This window comes from Pungitius pungitius, chromosome 7, assembly GCF_949316345.1.
Source record: "Pungitius pungitius chromosome 7, fPunPun2.1, whole genome shotgun sequence".
Classification (NCBI taxonomy): Eukaryota; Metazoa; Chordata; class Actinopteri; order Perciformes; family Gasterosteidae; genus Pungitius; species Pungitius pungitius.
In genome coordinates, this window is record NC_084906.1 from 20815638 (window position 1) to 20835024 (window position 19387).

The 19387-nt window shown below is 53.8% G+C and overlaps 1 protein-coding gene across 12 annotated transcripts in view; it reads right to left on the bottom strand.

Annotated features, from left to right (window-relative positions):
* Positions 1-38: 38 nt before the first annotated feature.
* The window catches only part of fryl (furry homolog, like), a 48108-nt gene continuing 28759 nt past the window's right edge, over positions 39-19387 (bottom strand). For 6 of the 12 annotated variants that reach the window (XM_062563569.1, XM_062563568.1, XM_062563565.1 and 3 more), the window contains 39 exons: positions 19260-19384; positions 19012-19069; positions 18828-18919; positions 18572-18744; positions 18335-18495; positions 18117-18227; positions 17592-17746; positions 17394-17493; positions 17152-17320; positions 16747-17027; positions 16529-16669; positions 16289-16457; positions 16128-16212; positions 15824-15936; positions 15582-15732; positions 15401-15504; positions 15031-15213; positions 14622-14823; positions 13876-13997; positions 13593-13780; positions 13241-13335; positions 12564-13156; positions 11899-12167; positions 11676-11816; positions 11013-11213; positions 10775-10936; positions 10512-10622; positions 10240-10416; positions 9192-9392; positions 8112-8279; positions 6330-6700; positions 5082-5289; positions 4828-4977; positions 4641-4739; positions 4037-4105; positions 2760-2777; positions 2034-2144; positions 1596-1789; positions 39-1501 (listed from right to left, as the gene is read on the bottom strand). In XM_062563569.1, coding sequence (XP_062419553.1) covers positions 1267-1501; positions 1596-1789; positions 2034-2144; positions 2760-2777; positions 4037-4105; positions 4641-4739; positions 4828-4977; positions 5082-5289; positions 6330-6700; positions 8112-8279; positions 9192-9392; positions 10240-10416; positions 10512-10622; positions 10775-10936; positions 11013-11213; positions 11676-11816; positions 11899-12167; positions 12564-13156; positions 13241-13335; positions 13593-13780; positions 13876-13997; positions 14622-14823; positions 15031-15213; positions 15401-15504; positions 15582-15732; positions 15824-15936; positions 16128-16212; positions 16289-16457; positions 16529-16669; positions 16747-17027; positions 17152-17320; positions 17394-17493; positions 17592-17746; positions 18117-18227; positions 18335-18495; positions 18572-18744; positions 18828-18919; positions 19012-19069; positions 19260-19384 — 6456 coding nt within the window. In that variant the 3' untranslated portion in view covers positions 39-1266. The remainder of the gene's footprint in view (positions 1502-1595; positions 1790-2033; positions 2145-2759; positions 2778-4036; positions 4106-4640; positions 4740-4827; positions 4978-5081; positions 5290-6329; positions 6701-8111; positions 8280-9191; positions 9393-10239; positions 10417-10511; positions 10623-10774; positions 10937-11012; positions 11214-11675; positions 11817-11898; positions 12168-12563; positions 13157-13240; positions 13336-13592; positions 13781-13875; positions 13998-14621; positions 14824-15030; positions 15214-15400; positions 15505-15581; positions 15733-15823; positions 15937-16127; positions 16213-16288; positions 16458-16528; positions 16670-16746; positions 17028-17151; positions 17321-17393; positions 17494-17591; positions 17747-18116; positions 18228-18334; positions 18496-18571; positions 18745-18827; positions 18920-19011; positions 19070-19259; positions 19385-19387) is intronic. The other 6 variants (XM_037470428.2, XM_037470418.2, XM_037470421.2 and 3 more) reach the window with 4 other exon arrangements.

Genomic DNA, 19387 nt, shown 5'->3' on the forward strand with positions numbered 1-19387 from the left:
TTCAGTCTCTCCAACCTCGTCAAGAAAACACTTCAATCCACAGCTGTATGATTAGTTTATTTATCCAGAGAGAAGGCTGGTATGTGAGTAATGAAAAAAAAAGTTATAATGCACCTCTACATTAAAACATCTTCCAGGTAAATAATTAAATAAGAACAGCATCAAATGTACCAGACAAGCAGGAGGAATGAGTACAGTGACGTGTTAATGTGCCGAGACCAGATCTCCCAGCAAAGCGCAGCTTTGACTGTTTTCCCCCCTTCAAAAAAAAAAGTGAGGGGATGAGGGGCGTTGCTTGGCAACGTGATTACAAACAAAAAGTGTCCCTCGAGGGATTCGGCGAACCGATCACAGTGGAGAAGGAATGCATATGACTAGTTTGGATCAGAGCGGGAGGGGGGGGGGCGCCCTCTGACCCCCCCCCCCTCCCGAACAAACGCTTGAGGGGCGGATGAAGACTCGTCACTTCCTGCCGGATCAACAGTGCATCACAAGGGGAGAAAAATACTGGTTTTACACTTTCTCTAAAATATATACAGAGTAAAATAAGTTATGATTCCATTCGGTCTAAAGAAAGCTACTTATTTGGTTAAAGCGGAGACCGGTCTTCTCAAAGCAGATCAATAAACAGATATATATATATATATTTCTCTTTTTACACTCCCTGAAAGGCAAAAGGTCTCCCACAGGGCTACATGTTAAATATCCTAACATTTTACAACCTAGGATGTTAGCTCTAATAAAAAATACATTTCTCAAAAAAATATTCTCGCAGTGCTTTTTTTTTTTTTTTCCTCTTTCAAGCATGCGTTTGAAAACGTCTTAAACAAGGTGTGTGATTCTCGCTGGCGTGTCCTCACACACACACAGTTCCACATGCTCCCATAACCCCCCCAACCCCCCCGCCCCCCCCCCCCCGAGGAGGAGCCGCCAGGTTCCATCCGGCAAAGAAACCCTGAAGCTAAATAGAAGTCACCAGAAAAACCTCCACACCACTTTATTGCAAACTGAATTCTGCAGGTCGGCTTCGTTCGGGAAAAGACGTCAGCCAGAAGCATTCATACGCGATATAGATATCTATAGATCTACTCTATCTATAGATCTATAATATCTATAGATCTACATCCATATAGATGTATAAATAGAGTCAGTTATTCCCACTCATCCGTTAGCCCTTTAAGGTGGAGCCCCTCGCTGTCTACCCTCTCTACAGCTGAGGTGAGGTCTGTGTAGAGCGAGGAGGCGGGAGGGGGGCGGGGGGGGGGGTCACAGTCCGGTGCTGACCGAGAGGGGCTGGACGGCCTGGGCCCGGCCCAGCGCCTCGCGGATCTGCAGGTTGAGCTCGGTGAGGCGGGCGCTGGCCGGGCTGAGGTCCCGGCTGGGCCCGACCACGGCGAGGCAGCCCGTCTGGCCCAGCGTCTGGTGGCGGAAGTAGATGTGCAGCAGGGTCTGCACGGCGTCGTCCGCCTCGCTGCCGAAGATGTCGCTGGGCCACAGGGACCTGGGGGCGGGGGGCGGGGGCAGCAATGAGGTTTTGACTTCTTGCTGCACCAAATTGATATTTTCCAGAAAGGTAATTGTTGAAGTGTTCTTACCTGAAGACTTTGACCTGTGAGAGGGCGGAGCCAAAGTCTCTGGCCCTCAGGGTCTCGATGAGGGACTGGATGGCCGCCTCAGTGTTGGTCTGCGGCGACTCGGTCATGCACACGTCCTCCTGGCCGTCACTTCCTGTCTCTGCGTCCTTCAGACAGCTCTCGAGGATGGTCAGCTCCTCGGACATGTTGGTCACCTTTAATGCAAAGAGACGCCATTAATGTGACGACCTCCTTTAACTCCATTAGAGACAAATCCAATGAAAGCAGAGCGCGAGCGTCTTAAAGGGACAGTACGTCCGAGTCACTTCTTCTCTCTTGGATTCAGACCTCTCTTCTCAAACAAGCTCTGAAGCTCTGGCAGAGCAGCAGGAAACCAGTCTGTTACGTTTTATTGCTCCACTGATTCGATCGGACGTGATGCGATAAAAGCAGCCTCACCTCCGCCTCCCTCTTCATGGTGTCCACCCTGCTGATGAGCTTGCAGTAGGCCTGGAAGAGCAGCAGCAGCTGGAAGTGCAGCTTGTAGAGGCGGCGGCAAAGCTCCAGCTCCTGCAGACAGAAACACAGGGGGGGGGGGGTCACGCTGAGGGAGGGACTTGATGGTCCAGTGAGAAGGGGACGGGGGTCCTGGGTTAGAGACGTGGGAGGACATGAGAGGGTTAAAATGCGGGGGCCGTCTGATCTACCACTAGTAGAATCGGAGATTACTGAGAGGTCAGAGGTCACAAACTGATTGGGATTAATAAATGGTGATTTGAACAGACGGGATGGAACCAAACATGCAGAATGAGCCGTGACCACGTCTACAGTTCACACGGATTTAAAAGACGTTTTCCACGTGACGCAGTGACCTGGTGGAGGTCTAGACTGGTCACGTGACGCAGTGCGAGTGTCCGTGTAAACGTAGTCACTAAAGACCTCCTCTGCAGACCATCAGGGTCCAGAGCAACGGCGCCGCATCACTGACTCCCAGCAGCAGGAGGAACGCTCACTATGGGGGGGGGGGTTGAGCTTGGTTACATGACCGATCAAGGCAGAGATGCAGAGGAGGGAGGGGGGGGGGTGTGGGGGGGTTTGCCAACAGTGCAGGTGTGTGCAGAGCGATGAGATGGGCAGCGTTTTGTCCAAATGTCATTAAGAGTCTGAAATATGAGAACCACTTACTGCTAGATTTTCCATTTGCTAAGCAAGAAGAAGACACACACACACACACACACACACACACACACACACACACACACACACACACACAGAGACACACACACACACACACACACACACACACACACACACACACACACACACACACACACACACACACACACACACACACACACACACACAGAGACACACACACAGAGAGACACACACACACAGACACACACACACACACACACACACACAACAACAACAAACAAAACAGAAGGAGAGAAAGATCAAGAATTAGTGAGCTTTGACTAGACAGCTGAGACACGCAGTGACCTGACAGACAGGAGGCGGAGCTTCATGAGCTCAATGCGGGGAAAAACACCTTTATTTTGAAGGGCTGAATAACAGAAAAGATGGAGGAGGCTACAGAAAGAGGAGTAAAACGGATCTGGATGAGACAAATCAGTGCGGCAGTATATTTGATGTTGTTTGTCTTTGTCATGAACACAAAACAACACGAAATAAGAGGTAGACAGAGTCATGTGACCTCTGTTTGTGGATCGATGAAAGGGAAGTGAGCACATATGGACGCTGTATACATCTCTGCTACCTGTCAATCAGCGTGTAGCCCCGCTACCTGTGTGTAGCACACGTTCAAAACCACAAGATAAAAAACCACTAAACGACACGAAGTCTCTTTACTGCGAACTCCAATCAATAAAATATCTTCACACAGAAAGATGCTGCTGATCAGAAGGAGCCTCGTAGAGAACGCCCCTGAAGGCCTCAGCATGCGTTGCTTTCTGCTCTAACTCGATCACGTACAACGTTCATCTCTTTACTGCTGAAGGAAAACAAACTGCTATTAGAGTTTGAAGCTACTTTTTCATTCAGTCTCTTGTCTACATGCACCAAGGAAAAGAGGAAGTTGTCCAGATGAACGTGGGAGAGTCCAAAAGGAGTATTTCATCATCAGAGTGGTGGTTTCACAGCAGCAGGACGTCTCCTCCTCGTGGTCAGTTCAGCTAAATAACGATGTTATTAAAGTAAATCAGTGAAAGTCTTTGTTAGTTCTGAATAGTTCACGTCAAACAGTCCCCTACGTCCCTCACCCTCTCATTCATTCACATCATGGGGGGGGGGGGGATCAAACACGATCCTTTAAAGTCACACTGAACATTCGTCTAATAAATGTCTTTTAAAAACGAGGCCGATCACACAAACGGAGACACGGGACCAACGGAGCTCGGATGGGATGGACGACGAGTATTGATGGACAGGTGGAGTCCTACCTGTGCGTGAGTGTTGGGTCCTCGGACGCCGTCTTTGTCCCCAAATGTTTTCCTGCAGTTCTCCAGCCACTGCGGGGGTGAGAGGTCAGGGAGGGGTCAAAGAGGGCTGCTTCTTCATTTTACCATCACACATGCAGACACACAGGTCGGCTCAGGCAGGAGATTTAATCAGAGTGCCGTACTTAGTGGATTAAAGAAGGCCTGTTCCACAGCACGCGATGCTATCGGGCCCCCCAGGGGCCGCTGCCCGTCTCATTCGATTAGCGCCCCCGCATCCCAGAAGCCTCTGCAATCTCATCTCTTTACCCTCCTCCTCTTTCTCTCACAGCTTCTCCGGCCTTCCATCAACTGATTTATGAGCAGCGAGGGTTATTTTTATCCCCTGAGCGGGGGGGTCTAGCATTGCGGACTAACGACTGCAGCTGCCTGTGCTCTGCTGATGAGACAGAGGCAGACGGGACTCGTCTTCTACAGCATCAGCCATTTGTCTCCTAAGTCCTCTTCAGAGGCCTCACATTCACACGCAGCCGCGGCCGTCTCAATAATTCATGGGGGGCGGGGGGGGTAACAAGGTTAAAAAGAGAATGGAAGCGCAGCGACTTACGGCTTCAGCTGCCTCCCTCTTGGCGTTGTAGGTGTCCAGATGTTCCTGCAGCTCCAGCACACTGAACTTCAGAGTCTCCAGGAGTCCACAAGAGACGAGCTGCAGCGGGAGACAGGACGGCACACGTTACGCAACGTGCACAACACGCCGTCCGCTCAACACGTGCTGTCCGCGTGCTGGAGCTCACCGTCTCGGCGTCCAGCAGCACGGTGGGACACTGCGAGCGGGACGTCATCACCTCCAGCGAGCTGAGGAACTGGTTGCCCATCCGCTGCAGCCGCTCGCCGAGGAAGCCCACGGAGGCGTGTGTGATGGAGCCGAACTTCCTCTGAATGCTCTGATCCCAAAAAAACACCAGAACGCAGGTTAAGAGACGCCGGATCGAGTTCAGCACGACGGGGGGGGGGGGGGGGGGGGGGGGGGGGGCGGGGGCTCGCTCACCTGAAAGAGTCTGGAGAAGACGTGGAAGGTGCAGACGGCCGAGGAGCCATCCGTGTCCGACAGCATCTGGTTGACGTGGCAACGCCAGGCGTCCTCCTCGTCGTCATAGGCGACGGGCTGGAACGCTGCCAGGATGGCGGAGAGGAAGGGCGAGGGGGGGGGAGAGGCCTGGATCTCAGGGAAGCAGTCTGCGTCCCCTTCATCCTGACTGGAACACACACACAGCGGCGAATGAGCAACAATCCAACGTGTAACACACACACACACACACAGTATTCTGAGAGCTCTAATCTAATCTACTGCAGTGCTCCAGCACAACAACAACATGCAAGCTATTAGCATTTAGCATCATGCAAACGTCTGCCTGCGCCACACACACACACACACACACATACGTACACACACGTACACACACACACACACACACACACACACATACGTACACACACACACACACATACGTACACACACACATACTCACAGGCCTGTAGGACCAAACAGCCGGAAGAAGCAGACAGAATACAAGTATCTGAAGCCAGCGCTGCTGAGCGCTGCAGCAGACACTGTCTCCGTCCTCATCCTCACCCACAACTACCGCCCCCCCCCAACCCCCCCGCACACCCTCCCTCCCTCTCAACTGCTAGCAGCACACTGGTCCCACACAGGGAGCTCGGACACTTTTGCAAAAAAATAGAAACACACCAGAGGTGTCAAGCTTTTACCTCCATTACTCAAGTAGAAGTAGAAGTATACTTTTGTAGAAGTAGAAGTATCAACTCAAGCTTTTTGTAAAAGGGTTCAAAGCTACTTAAAGTAAAAAAAAAAACGTCAAAGTATTGTAAGGGGAACAAACTCTTAATGCGTGACCTCGCTCACAGAGCATGTCAGTCCGTTACAATGTGCCTTCAGATCATGTGACCTGCTGCATGATGGAAACATGGCGACATTCAGAGAAAAACCACAGCGGGTCACATGCTTAAACCAATAAAATAAAAACCTATGGTCCAGTGACGGCTAAATGACGCAAAACAAGCCGAAATGAAAAAGGAGTAACGAGGCTTTTATTCAAATGTATGGAGGTAACATTCAAGATGCTCCTCATCACTTCTTTGTGTGTTTCACAAAGTAAACAAAGTAACTATTTTAAAGCTGAATCTAAACGCGCTGCTTTTATTGGGTTTTTCTTCCGTGAGCCTAAACAACACGTGACCCCTGACCTCCGGTCACATGACATGTTGGACGTCTCACCTGGACATGCTGGAGAAGTCGGCCTCCTCTTCCTCGCAGCGCTCGTCCAGCTCCCTCAGGGCCTGCGTCACGTCCTCCTCCCACTCGGACACACAGGGGGGGTCCGGGTCCGGCTTAGTCTCTGGCGGCATGGGGGAGGGCAGCGAGGGGGGGGTGCCCGTCTGGGACTCCTCCTCGCAGAGGGACCCTGGTGGAGTGTCTGTGGCCGGCGGGGGAGGGGGGGCCGGGTCCAGGTCCTCCTGGGGGTCATGAGAGTCGGGGGGGTCACACAGCTCCGAGGGGTCAGAGGGCAGAGGGGGGGCGCTGCAAAAGCCCGTGTCCTCGCTCACGCTGCTGCTCAGCTCGTCCGCCGCTGTCCCGCTGACGTTGTCCTGTAAGACCAGCCGGGGGGGGGGGGGTCATCAATAAATAATTCAATAATAATCTATTTGAAATTAAATAAATATGCACGGCCATAAAAATATATACGTCTTTATCTATTGATCATTTATTGATCACGTTGGCGGCTTCATATCGACGTAGAACTGTAACTAATTATGTGAATAATAGAATAACGGCCTCTAGAATCTCGACTTTAACGTTGGCGTCTTTTCACGAGATTCACTTCCTCTTCCTCTTCCCTTATGAGGAACTACACGACAGGAAAAGGATCCATAATCCCAAGCCGGGATCAATACATCACTGAAATGCCGTTAAACCCTCGACCTGGTGGGGAGGGGACGGATGAATGGGAGTTTACATCGGGGGGGGGGGGGGGATCCCCGACGTAAACACGTCGATGGAGAAGCGCTTCCAGTTAAGAGCACTTGTTTTTCTTTGTCTAATTTATCTCCACGTAACGGTCAGAGCGTCACAGCTTTATTGCAGAAAGCTTTTAGGAGTCGTGAGCGTCCTCGATGTCCATCTGGGGCTCATTACACTAAGAGCCGTCCCTGATGGGGGGGGGACGTCCTTGGGAGGACATTGAGAGCAGAGTGAGCGCCTGATTACAATAAATATGCACGAGCTACGACGTCTGAAAGCGTCCAGTTATTCTTTATTCTTGCTGAACGCCGTTAGCAGCCAGGCTAACCTTTGACCCCCATGACGAGCATTTGCTGATGTAAAAATGTTGTGGGAAACATTAGTTTATATAATATAATATTTGATGTTCTTTTTAAAGTTGATGTGTTGGTTTCTCCCCCCCCCCCCTCACCGTTGTTAGTATGCGTGATAGTGGACAGCGCGGCGGTTCGTTCATGCTACGGCGCGTTGCCATGGCGACACGGGGGTTAATGGATGCATTGGTGAACCTGGAGGAACCGACTCATACTCACACGAGCTTCTGCTGGAGGGAAAGGAGCCCGCGTCCGTTTCAAGAGGTTTAGTCGAACAGTTGTGGTGTTATTTAAAAAAAGGCGAGCAGTGACTGCTAACCTGAGGTGAGCTTTGGTTTTTCAACCCCCCCCCAAAATTACATCAAGCAAGCAAAGCCCCCACCACACGACTATGAAACCATGTACACCCTGAAGAAAAGAGCAGCGAGAGCGCGCCCCGACACCCACAGCCAAGCAAGCGGCGGTAGGAGGAGTCAAAAGCACCACGAGGCCAAGCTGACCCCGCCCCCCAGCTCCCCCACCGAAAGAACCCCCCCCCCCCCCAGAGGCTGCTGATCCTCTGCGTCAACGAGAGACGAGCCGAGAAGCGCCGCGAGAAGCAGATGAAAAGGGTTCGAGCGGAAAGAAGGAGAAGAAATAAAGGAGCCAGCGAGCGGATTCATTGCCCCCCCCCGATTGATCGCACCTCAGGCAGCTGGCTGCCGGTGCTGTCTGAGTGGGCCATCTCCAAAAGGGGGCTATCCAGGCGCGTGAGGGAGGGGGGGGAGGGCAGGGCGGGGGCCTCGTCGGGCAGCGCGCCGCAGGAGTCCACGTGGTTGGACGCCGTGTCGTCGGTGGCCGAGTCGCTGTTGAGCTGCAGGAGGGAGGGGGGGGGGGGGGGGGCATTATTAGCACTGTACTTAACTAAATATGGTTTCAAGTTAGTTTTAAAAATGCACAGAAAGAAACCAGGAGGATTAATAACATACAACAAGAGATCTTAGATTTTAGGGTCATGACGTCATAACATCACTAAAAACCCTCAACAGGAGCTTTGATTCTACAAATTAAAAAAATCCCAAATTAGTGCAGCAGATGTCTAAATTCTTCGGGCAGTGATGCACGTTGCTAACGCGCTACAGGAGCTTAGCTGATGTTAATATCTTTTAGTCGATACACTGGAGTCCATCATTAGTTTAAAACGAATCGCGCTTTTGTCCTTTAGATTTACTTCAATCCTGAACTCATGTTCACATCAAAGTATTTTTTACAGTATTTGACAGTTTTTGTTCTGAATCAGAGCTCAGCATTCATGTCGATCCTGAGATCAGGCAATTTAAATAAAAGTAATCACACATCAAACTGGACTCATTGAACACACAAACGCTGCATGCCGGTCGTGGAACAAAGCATCACATCGTTGGGAGGAAGCTCATCACCTCACGTGCACCCAGACACCGAGGGAAGCGCCTACGTTAATGCAGATATTTATCTTCCACTTGCAAAGCGAAGACGACGTTAGAGGCAGCGGCTCAAAGAAAAACAAACATGCAGAATGTGAGCTTACAAGTTTTCCTCGGCTGAACTCACCTGTCGGCATTTCAAACGGGAGCCAACTACTGATCTAAAGCATTACTCTAGCAGGCAGGAGCTTTGAAGGGGGGGGGGGGGGGGGGGGAGGTCGACCACCACCAGCTGCAAAGCAAGCAACTAGCCGCTGTCCACACACACACGCGCTGTGAGGAGGGGGGGGGGGGGGGGGGACCCTAACCGGAGTGAGACTTACAAGGCCAGAGCGGGTGAGAATCTGGCTAGCGCTCAGTACCTCCTCCTCGGACGACTCGTCCGTGTCCTCGTGGTTGGTGAGGTTGAGGCTCGGCGTGCTGCCGGCGAACTGGCACTCCTGCAGAGTTGGCGTGTCCCCTTTGTCCATGCTCTCCAGCGAGCGCCGCCGCACCCCCCAGTTGAAGTTGTCCATGCTCTCGCCCTGCGGAGGACGAGGAAGCGACAGTGAGACGGACGCAGAGTTTGGGGGCAGCACAAGAAAACGACACTCGGGGGCAAAATGGTTGTAGTGGGAGATGATGGGGCTCCGATGGGAAGTGATGCAACGACTACCAAAGAAAAGGGGTCACCACAGGGGGCACAGCCTCAAATCAAAAGAGGACCAAAGCACTTCATTTGGAGACAACACAGAGACACAGAAGAGAACGCTGTCGCTAAGAAAAGAATCTTTCTGTCCCACAGACTCACCTGGAACTCCTTGTGGCAAAAGAAGAAGAAGGAACACGTGTGTTAGTGGGCTTCAGTTACACAACACACAGGTGGACCAACAACACATTACAGCAGTGTGTGTGTGCGCGCTTCTTCTGCTCAGTATCAGCGTGTTCTGGACCGCGTTAAGTTATCAATATTGACTTGGTCAATGGAGTCTGGTGCCTTTACGAGAAAACTGTTATTTAAGTAAAAACATCTTAAAGTGATTATTTTAGGTGTCTAAACTACACATTTCCTTTGGCTACACACGGATGCTGTTGAGAAGAACCTCACACACACTTTTTAAACATCACAACAACCTTTTAGGCCATTTAGGCCGCAGCTTTGAGTGTTTCTGCAACCACAATGAATCCGTTTGGTGTCATGGAGACACTGAGATGTGTTCATGTGCACATCAGTAGATCCGTTGCTGGTTGACAGTAAAAGACGGTACTTTCATTCCTTTCTACTATTTGGGAGCAGTTGGTCTTTAAGAGATGACTAAGAGGACATAATTATAGTGTCCACTATTCACTGCAGTGTCCCTTCAACCCCCCCCCCCCTTCCCCCTCCCCCACCTCAGCATCCTCCAGCTCCACATCCAGGAAGTCAAAGTCCTTGAAGACACCGAACTGCTGCTCGCTGCCCGTGTCTTCTCCCTGCAGCTCCTCCTCTCGGACCACCTCCTCCACTGTGGGAATGAGACTGGTCTGCTGGTCCGCCGAGTCCAGGTCCTCGTTGGAGGAGAACACCACCTGCACGGAAAGGGAGTGCAGAGGCCCTGGGTTGTCAAAAGTTTACCGGGACGCTGCGGTGATAGCGGTGTCCTGGGCAGCGACCTCACAGAGACCTTGTCAGAGGCTTTAGAGTAGGAGAGGAGTCTTACAGATGGATTTTTGGGAACGCCGGAGTCCGGGCCGCACAGAGAAAGGACATTCATCAGCCTCTCTCTGGTTCTCCTCTGTGAACGAAAACAAAGAATCACACAAGCCCTGCAGCCTGAGCTGATGTACGACGTCTCCTCCTCAAACATCTTAACATCACTTCTTACACGCAGTGTGATCTGGACGCTACTTGCAGCTGACTGAGAATTAAAGAGCTGCGAGTCGGTACCTGGGAGAGCTGCGGCCTCTTCCAGCTCACTGGCACCAGACCGTTGGAGTTGGAGCCGGAGGAGGTGGAGGAGGTGCTCCTGGTGACGGCTATGACCTGCGGCTTTCCGTTCCGCCCGGCTGCGGTGCGCTGGTCACCGTACTTGTGCCCTATGATCGGCGTCTGTGGAGTCAAAGCGGGGCGGGTTAGCGTCGGCGGGACGCATGTCGCGTCCTCAGCGGCGCCGCGGGACACCGACCTCCGAGATGTCGAAGTGGAAGTCCAGCGTTTTGCCGGGCAGCTCCTTGGAGGAGTTGTTGAAGATGCGCGTGAAGGCGATTTCCGGGGAGCCGCAGGACTCGGTGCTGTAGGAGCGCTGCACGTCGTCGGGGACGACGAGGCTGGCTGAGCGGGACACCACCAACTTCAGAATGTTCTGGGCCTCCTTCCAGTGGGGGCTCTGTGAGAGACAAACACGGAGACGCACAATGAGACCCTTGTGACGCGTCGGGCCGTGTGGGCGTCTGTGGAGGACTCGTCAATGTGGACGGGACATGTTTTCTCCTCAGGAGGCAGAAAACCACGTGCATCAGACCCCCCCCCCCCAAACATCAGACCATGTGAGAATAGAAGGGAATTCTGACTCCGCTGCATTCGGCTTCAAAGCTGCAAATAATCGGTTAGTTGTCAACATATTTAGCAATTAATACAATGCTAATTTATCCCAGACCAAAACGAGTAGAAGAGGTGTGTTCCTGTAAATGAACGCTGCCACCTGCTGGACAATAAGCCTTGTAAAGGGGGGGGGTGGGGGGGGGCATATGTACCAAGCCAAGTAAAGCTTTGCCTTTAATGATGAATATTCTTATACTACTGAGTCACTGCAGATGTACTTGATGAGAATTAACTGTGAGAAGCTCACCTGGACATATTTGCCGATGATCTTCATGATCTCCAGGTTGAACTGCTTGACGGGGGCCGCCGACAGGTCGACGTGACTCAGCAGGCTGTAGATGATCTGCAGCAAGGACTGCTGCATGCTGGGAAGGCCCTTCTCCAGCAGCTGAGAGCGAGGGACAGAGAGACAACGTCACCAGGCCTGCTCTCACAAGACGACGTCGTGTCCGGTCTCCACGGCGACGTACCTCGGCCAGGTACGTGACCAGGTTCAGGGTGATCTCGGCGAAGGCGTCGTGGAGGTAGCGGCACACCACGTTGATCCAGTTGGTGCAGTCGCGGGAGTAGCTGTGCGTGCTGTACAGGCTCATCATGTGCGCCAGGTTGGACAGCGTGGCCGACTTCTCCTCGGCGCACAGCTTGGCGATCTTGTCAGCCGTCTCCTTGCAGAACGCCGTCGGGCTGTCGAAGTGCTGGATGAGATGCGGCAGGAGGCACAGGATGTTCAGGGGGAACCCTGAGGAGGCACCAAGAGACGCGTGATCATCCCAGGATGCAACTGACAGCGATGGAAGACACAAGCTCTGGTGAAACTGACCAGATGTCGAAGGTTATTGTTAATATTTATATGATGAGCCTTTCCCAGAGAGATTTACCAGATTTATCAGCACCGGAAAGCTTTACGTTACTAATTATGGAGCCACATTCATAAAAGAATAATCAATACAAGGTGTTTTAGAGTAATGCAGATACATTACAGAGCTGTACATTTATGACTGTTTACAGTTGTTTATGGGAGGAAAACAACCTGTTGTTAGAGTCGATTCCTGACATTTTATAGCTCATTTCTGGATATATATATATATATATATATTTATTTATTAAATGGATACTGTCAGTGGTGCACACCCACCTGCCACTTGCGACGGGTCCACCAGCGTCTGCCTGGAGACGCTGATGAGCTTGCTCAGCAGGTGGATGGTGAGCTCCTGGGTGGAGGCGGAGGTGAAGCCCTTCAGGAAGAGCTGCAGCAGCCCGGGGAAGCTGTACCACTTCAGCTTGGCCTGGACGTTCTCCAGCCGCTCCCTGCTGTCGGCGCGCTCCAGCGGCAGCTGACCCAGCAGCTTGTTGAGCAGCCGCAGCGCCAGTAGGTACTCAAACTCGTAGTCCGACTCCAGCAGCGAGGTGGCGATCCAGAACACGGTGGCCATCAGGTTGGACGGGTCCACGGGGGGGATGGCTTCCCCTCCTGGACCCCCGCCGCCGAGCGACGATAAGCTCCGCGTGCGCGCCAGGTTGCCGTGGCTACCGCTCAGCCGGTCGGCCACGTCCAGCGTGTTGCTGCGGCGCCGGTCGGCCTTGCGCTCGCCCACCAGGCTGGCGCGCAGGGAGTTGCTGCGGGTGTGAGCGGAGTGGAAGAGGCCGCCGCCGCTCACGTTCAGCTGGCCGGTGCTCTTCCTGTTGGTCGCGAACTTCGGCCCCAGCAGGTGATCGCGGGCGGAGGTCCTGCAGGGGAACAGAGGCTCGCCGGTGACTTGCGTCCGACGCAGCGGAGGCCGGCGGCTGTGAGGGGAGGGGGGGAGGACTTACTGTGCCAGGGCGGTCAGCAGGTCGTAGCTCTTCACCGAGTCGGCCAGCGTGTCGATGCCCGACTCCAGAGTCAAAAGGAGTTCAATCACGAAACCCTGAGAGGACACCAACCCGAGTTAAATACCTGACCCACCTGTGGGGCAAACGCACTTCCTGTGATTCCTGAAGATACAGATTCCACGTTTACCGAAACAACAAATGGTTCGTTTTATATGAGAAAGTGGAAACTGTGCTGTAAATGCTCCTAAAGGAAGTAGAGCTGAAGAGTATCGGATATTTCTGAATTGGTGTATTAATGAACAAAAACAATGTATCAGCGTCTCTCTGCATAACATGGACCCTCTCCCTCTACCTGCGCCTCCTCCCCCGGGTCCCCCACGGTCTCCACCAGCCGAGACAGGACGTCCGACAGCGTGGCGAGGCTCAGCGGCTGCTTCAGTGCCCGGAAGATCTGGAAGGAGCGGCCGGCGTAGTGGCGAGAGGAGCAGGACAGCGCCGTCTGGAGGGCCGCTTCGCTCAGCAGTGACTCCAGCTGGAAACCTGCAAGAGGGGGAGGGGGTGGGGGGGGGGGGTATAAGCAGACTTGAACACGATGCCCGAGCCTGAATCTGCGGGACGCTGCGAGCCGTACGGACCTGAGGGCGGGTGTTGGAAGACGGTCACCACGTGGCGGACGAACACGCTCAGCTGCTCGGCGCTCTTGATGTTGGGGTTCTTGGGCGACACGTCCTCGTGGTTCCAGAGGGGGCCGCGCTTCCTACCGGAGCAGAGCGGTGGACTGTTACGTTACTCGTCAGTAGAATCTTAATATTCTAAAAGCCGTATTAAAAGGCCGAGGCTGTGGTTCTGCTCTGAAACATTAAATAGTCAGCGGAAAAAGAGATGGACACTTTTCATGCCATCACACTCAAAGCAGACAAGTTCTCACGGTGTTTTCATTCTTCATTCTGAAGGTTGAAAACACCACCTGTTTAACTATGTGATACGAATCGTCTCGGTAGTATTAGCTGTCGTGTCGCGTTTGTTTCAGTACTAAAGAGGGGAAACATTCTAGATACATCGTTCTCTAATAGATTATTTTGTAATCTACTGTAGATAGACAGATACTGTGGAGAAGAAGTTCAAACAAACACACTCCAACCTTTAAAGTTATCAAATGAAACCACACCTCAAACATCAGCCGATGTTCTCAACAGGAGAACAAGATGCCACCAAGCAGAGAAACGAAAACCATGCGAATGAAAAGCAAAGAATACCCGGTTCCTTCTCACACACACTGCTGGAGGCATGAAAGCAAACGATGGACCATGAGTGAGCAACGTGCTGCGAGACAGTGTAACAGTGACACATTAAACACCTCAAAGCCAACGGGTCCTCTCACCTCGAGGTGATGAACTCGATGAGACATTTGATCTTCTCGTCCTGCTCAGGCGGGGCATCCACCTCGCTGAGGAGCGTGGGCGAGAGGTGGGGGAGGGCGGCTCCGCCCGCACCCAGACTCATGCTGGAGGAGGTGGAGCAGGAGCTGAGGCCGGAGTCGGTCATCGGGGAGGGCTGACATTGCGACAGCAGCTGCTGCACTCCTGTGGGGACGATGCAGGCAACGGTAGAATATTCCTCTAATAAATAGGCCCACGTTTAATCCTGAGAGAATCTCTGGCGGTGCAGGTCTAACCATTAAATGCATCATCATCGGAAACCATTCAAACAGAAATCCGAATGATATATTCTCGTCGTCTCTCTGAGTGACATCTTCTTTCTCCTACAGCTGATTCTGCTGGTTCTCTAACCTGTGAGGTTGATCTCCGGAGCTACCGGCTTCACGGTCAGGACCCTCGGCTCGTTGTAGTCGCGGTTGCGTAGCAGCACCATGGCAACGGACTGAACGCTGCTGTTGGCTCCCTGCACCACCAGCAGGTGGAGCAGCAGACGCTTGCAGTGCTCGTACACCTCCGGGTGCTGGTGGTCGAACCCTGGAGGGAGACCAGAGATTAGATCATGTGACCTTTGCCGGTAGAGGATTCAAAAAGAAGAGCAGGTCGGTTAGGCCCCGCCTACATTTATGGATTCTTGCAAGGGAACATTTCTCTTTGTTTATGAAATGTAAAAGGGAAATATCATTAAAAGAAGTAGGAAGCTGGGTGTGTGCGTGGCGGTTACCGATGAAGATGGCGTGTAGCAGGAGGTGCAGGTAGGCACTCCACTCCACTTTGACCCCGTGGTCCACGATCAGGTCGGTGAGGAGGATGACCGCGATGTTGCATCTGGAACAAAAGGGAGAAGTAAGCTCAAGAACGCGGTGGAGTACAGCAGAGGGCGGCGTAGGCGGCGGGCGGCGTACCGGTGGAGCGGCACACCGGGGGAGTTGGTCTCCGGCAGGTAGTCCACGAGGGGGGACCAGCAGCCCCCCGTGGGGGGGAAGGGCAGCGGCTCCGGCCGGTTGTGATCCATCACTTTCAGACGCCAGTTGGCGTAAAGAGGCATGGAGTCACCTGGAGGGGGAGAAAGAAATGTTGGAGGGAGGGGCTTCGAGGGGCGTTTGGTGTGATGATGAGCGGGGTGGGGTGGGGGGGGGGTTCTTACTCTTCTCCTCCTCGTAGGAGCCTCCGGAGCTGCTGCTGTACCGGGACTCGAGGCGGTGGTGCTGGCGGTTGAGGTTGCTGTTCAGGCCGCTGTAGATGTCCAGGTGGGTGTAGCTGCAGAGGAGACACGCATCAACTCTGGTATCATCAGTTCTATGAGTCTCAAGTTCTACTTCATCTCACTGTAGACTTATTAAGAGCGGAGCCTAAACTCCATGAAACATCACAGCCTCACCAAAATGTACATTAAGTGTGTTGCCAGGCAAAGTAAGAAGGGTCTGGGGGGGGCGTTGACCCGCTCGTACCTGTCCTCCATGTTGGAGTCCTTGATCTTGCCGTCGTGGTGACCATCGTTTCCTGCCACCATGGTGTTGGTGCTGGAGGTTGTTCCTGAGGGAGAAGATAAATGTTTCACCACGTGGCGTCGATCACGTGATGCGGTCCGGCCGAGCGGCGGCGGGCGTACCTGAGGTGACGGAGGGGATCTTGTGGCTGGAGCTGATGCGGTAGTAGGGGGGGTTGTCCATGTGAGTGACGGCCGAGCAGACGGGCTCCGTCAACTCGAGCTCGCACATCAGCTCCTCCAGCAGCTGCATGGTCTTATCTCTGCCCAGGTAGACCACCACCCGTTTCACCTGAGGGACACACACTCAGTCAGAGAGGCGAGGAGCGAGCGGCGGCGTGATGGAGACCTCCCGCGACTCACGTAGGGCAGGAGGCTGGGGTCGCTGCTGACCCCCGACATGCCGATGAGGAAGTGCAGGATGATTTTGAGGTTCTTGGGCCAGCTGTCTGCTAACGTGGTCCAAACGTTCTCCATCTCCGACCAGGCGAACTCGTCTCCGTACTGACGGACCAACAGAGCAACGGATGAAGCAACGCGGCGCCTGGATCAACGAACCACAAGCCGGCGCGTTGCCTCACCTTGGCAGTCATGAACATGAGGTTGTTGAGCACCATGGTTGTGGCGCGAGGGGAGCCCCACCCTTCCCCACGGAGCCAGCGCCGGCTGTTGACCATCGCGGCCTCCCGCTCGCGCACCGCCGCCTCTTCCTCCTCCTCCTCGTCCTCCTCGCCGCCGTCATCCGGTCGCCGTGTGTCTGGTTTCAAATCGACCAGCTCCACATTGTTCATCCACGGCAGGAGGTAGTGCAGCATGACCTGCCGCCCGCCGGGGTGCGCCGTCTGGATCCGCTGGCTCACCTCTGCGGGGGGGGGGGGGGGTTAGTCTGTTCTTATAAGAGCATCCTGTATCTGCAATTTGAGGCAATCGTAATCGAGTCTTTTGGCCTCTCGAAAGGGGGGGCTGTGGTAACACTGGTTACAGACCTGAGAAGACGGGCAGGGTGAGCTCCGGGTAAGTCCTGGCCAGCTCCTCGGACAGCTGGTAGTAAGACACGGAGTAGAGGTGAGGCAGCGCCGAGGGTGGAGTCAAGATGCCGTCCGTCCGCTGGATCTCCAACTTGTGGGCGTAACGGAACAGCTTGGGCTCCAGGATCTACGAGTCACACACGAAACGTTAATGGAGCGGCCCTCAGTGTACTTGGTGGAGGACAAAGAGCTCCTCTGACCTGTAGCAGCTGCATGGCCACCTCGTAGATTTCTCTGGAAGAATCCGCCGCCTTAAACAGAATCAGGTTCAGCAGCACCACAGTGTCGAACTGGTAATCCCTGAGAGGAAAATGTGACAACAACGTTTGAGTCGCAGTCCTCGGGCTCCAATCTCACACACACACACACACACACACAATAGGGGAAATGTGCGGGACCTGTTGTGGAAGACGTTGGCGATGGCCCTGAAGCAGCCAGCCGCCACGCGGCGAGAGCCCGTGTAGCAGCGGTCGACGGCCCAGAACATGAGGTTGCTCTGGTCCGGGTTGAGCTCCAGAAGCAGCATCACAGCCTCGCAGCCCAGCTGGTGGACCTGGAGGAGAAAGAGGAGGAGGAGGAGGAGGGGACCACACGGGCGCTGTGAGAACGCAGGGATTCACTTCCTCTAACTCATCGACATCTAACTACGCTGCTAAGATGTGTGCAATAAGGAGCATCAGTAGGAACATTTGAATGGCACTAAGTGTCTTGGATTCTTTTTCCACTGTATTAAAAGGGATGTTATTCAGGGTCCGGGTGGAACACTTGATGGAACGCTCGGGCTTGGTGCAGAACTGGCGAACACCACTGGGCGGCGCCACGTGAACCCGCGCTACACAGCGATGACCTCGGGGAGCCCTACAGAAAGTGTGTGTTTATTCCCTCATGTGTAACATCCAGAGGCCCGAGAGGCTTCTCCTCACCTTCTTGTCCTGGGAGTCCAGGATGTTGTCCAGCCACTTGTAGAGGTACCCGTCGGAGGAGAGGCCCACGTTGTCGGCCACGGGGCCGCAGCACAACACCGCCGACATGGCCTGGGGGGGGGGGGGGGGGGGGGGGGGGGGGGGGTGTGAGAGGAGCCGTTAGTTCTCAGCGGGTGTCGAGTGGGCCGCCGAGTCCCCCGCGCCCCCCTCGCGCGTACCTTCAGAGCACAGTACTGGTGGCGGTTGATCTGCATGTTGCGGTCGCTGTAGCGGTCCAGGGGGGTGAACATGATGCTGAAGGGGCCGGCCCAGTGACTGAACAGCATGAAGAGGCTGTGTCTCAGCGACTGCTGGGGGAAGATGGTCCTCCTCTGGTTCACTGGACACAAAACGGAAGTCAGCACACGTCAGAGCGCCGCCGCGAAGACGCGCGATCTGAACCTGGGAGACGGTACCTGGGACATTCTGAATGATGTTTGCCACCAGCGCGCTGAAGTGGCAACGGATGTCCTTCAGCGTGTCCGAGTCCTTGTCGTTCTCGGCCTCCAGCAGCTGCCTGGTCAGATCGACGTACTCCAGCAGCGTGCTGTTCAGAGAGTGGCTCTCCCCGTCCAGCCCTCCGCTGGTTCTGCACAGTCAGGGACACGAAAGGAGAGGTCACCACGCGGGCAGATTTAAAAAAGGCGCACACTCAAGCGGTGGACCACGTACATCTGACTGATGACGCCAGCGTCGGCCAGCAGCTCAAATATCCGGACCAGCTGGACCCTGAGGATGTCCCGGCGCCTGCGCCGCTTCATGTTCTGAGGAGGAAACACAGCGGAAAGTAGAGACTCAGAATCGTGTTCTGCTGAACAGAGAAGCGTGGCAGAGGGCATCAGTGCGCTGCACTCACCTCAGGTCTTCGCTCTAGAGCTTCTTTTATAATGGGGTTGAGCTCCTCTATCAGCTCTCTGAAAGACAGGAGCATTCACAGTTAAAAGTAGTTCAAGGTGGAGCAGAGCATATGAAGCTTCAGACGTCTGGACGTCAGACGTTTAAAAGGTCATTTCATTTCCTGGATCTAATGGAGTTAACTCCAATCAGTCCTTCATTCCCCAGATCCACTTTGGCTGTGAAGGACTGGTCTTTTACTTTGTGTACCTGAAGGCCACAGGGTTGGTCCTGCCAAGCCCCAACACCAGAGACTCCGTGATGTCCATGCTCTCAGAGCGCATCATGGGAACGATGTGTTTGAAGAGGGAGGAGGGGGACGGAGTACCAACAATCTG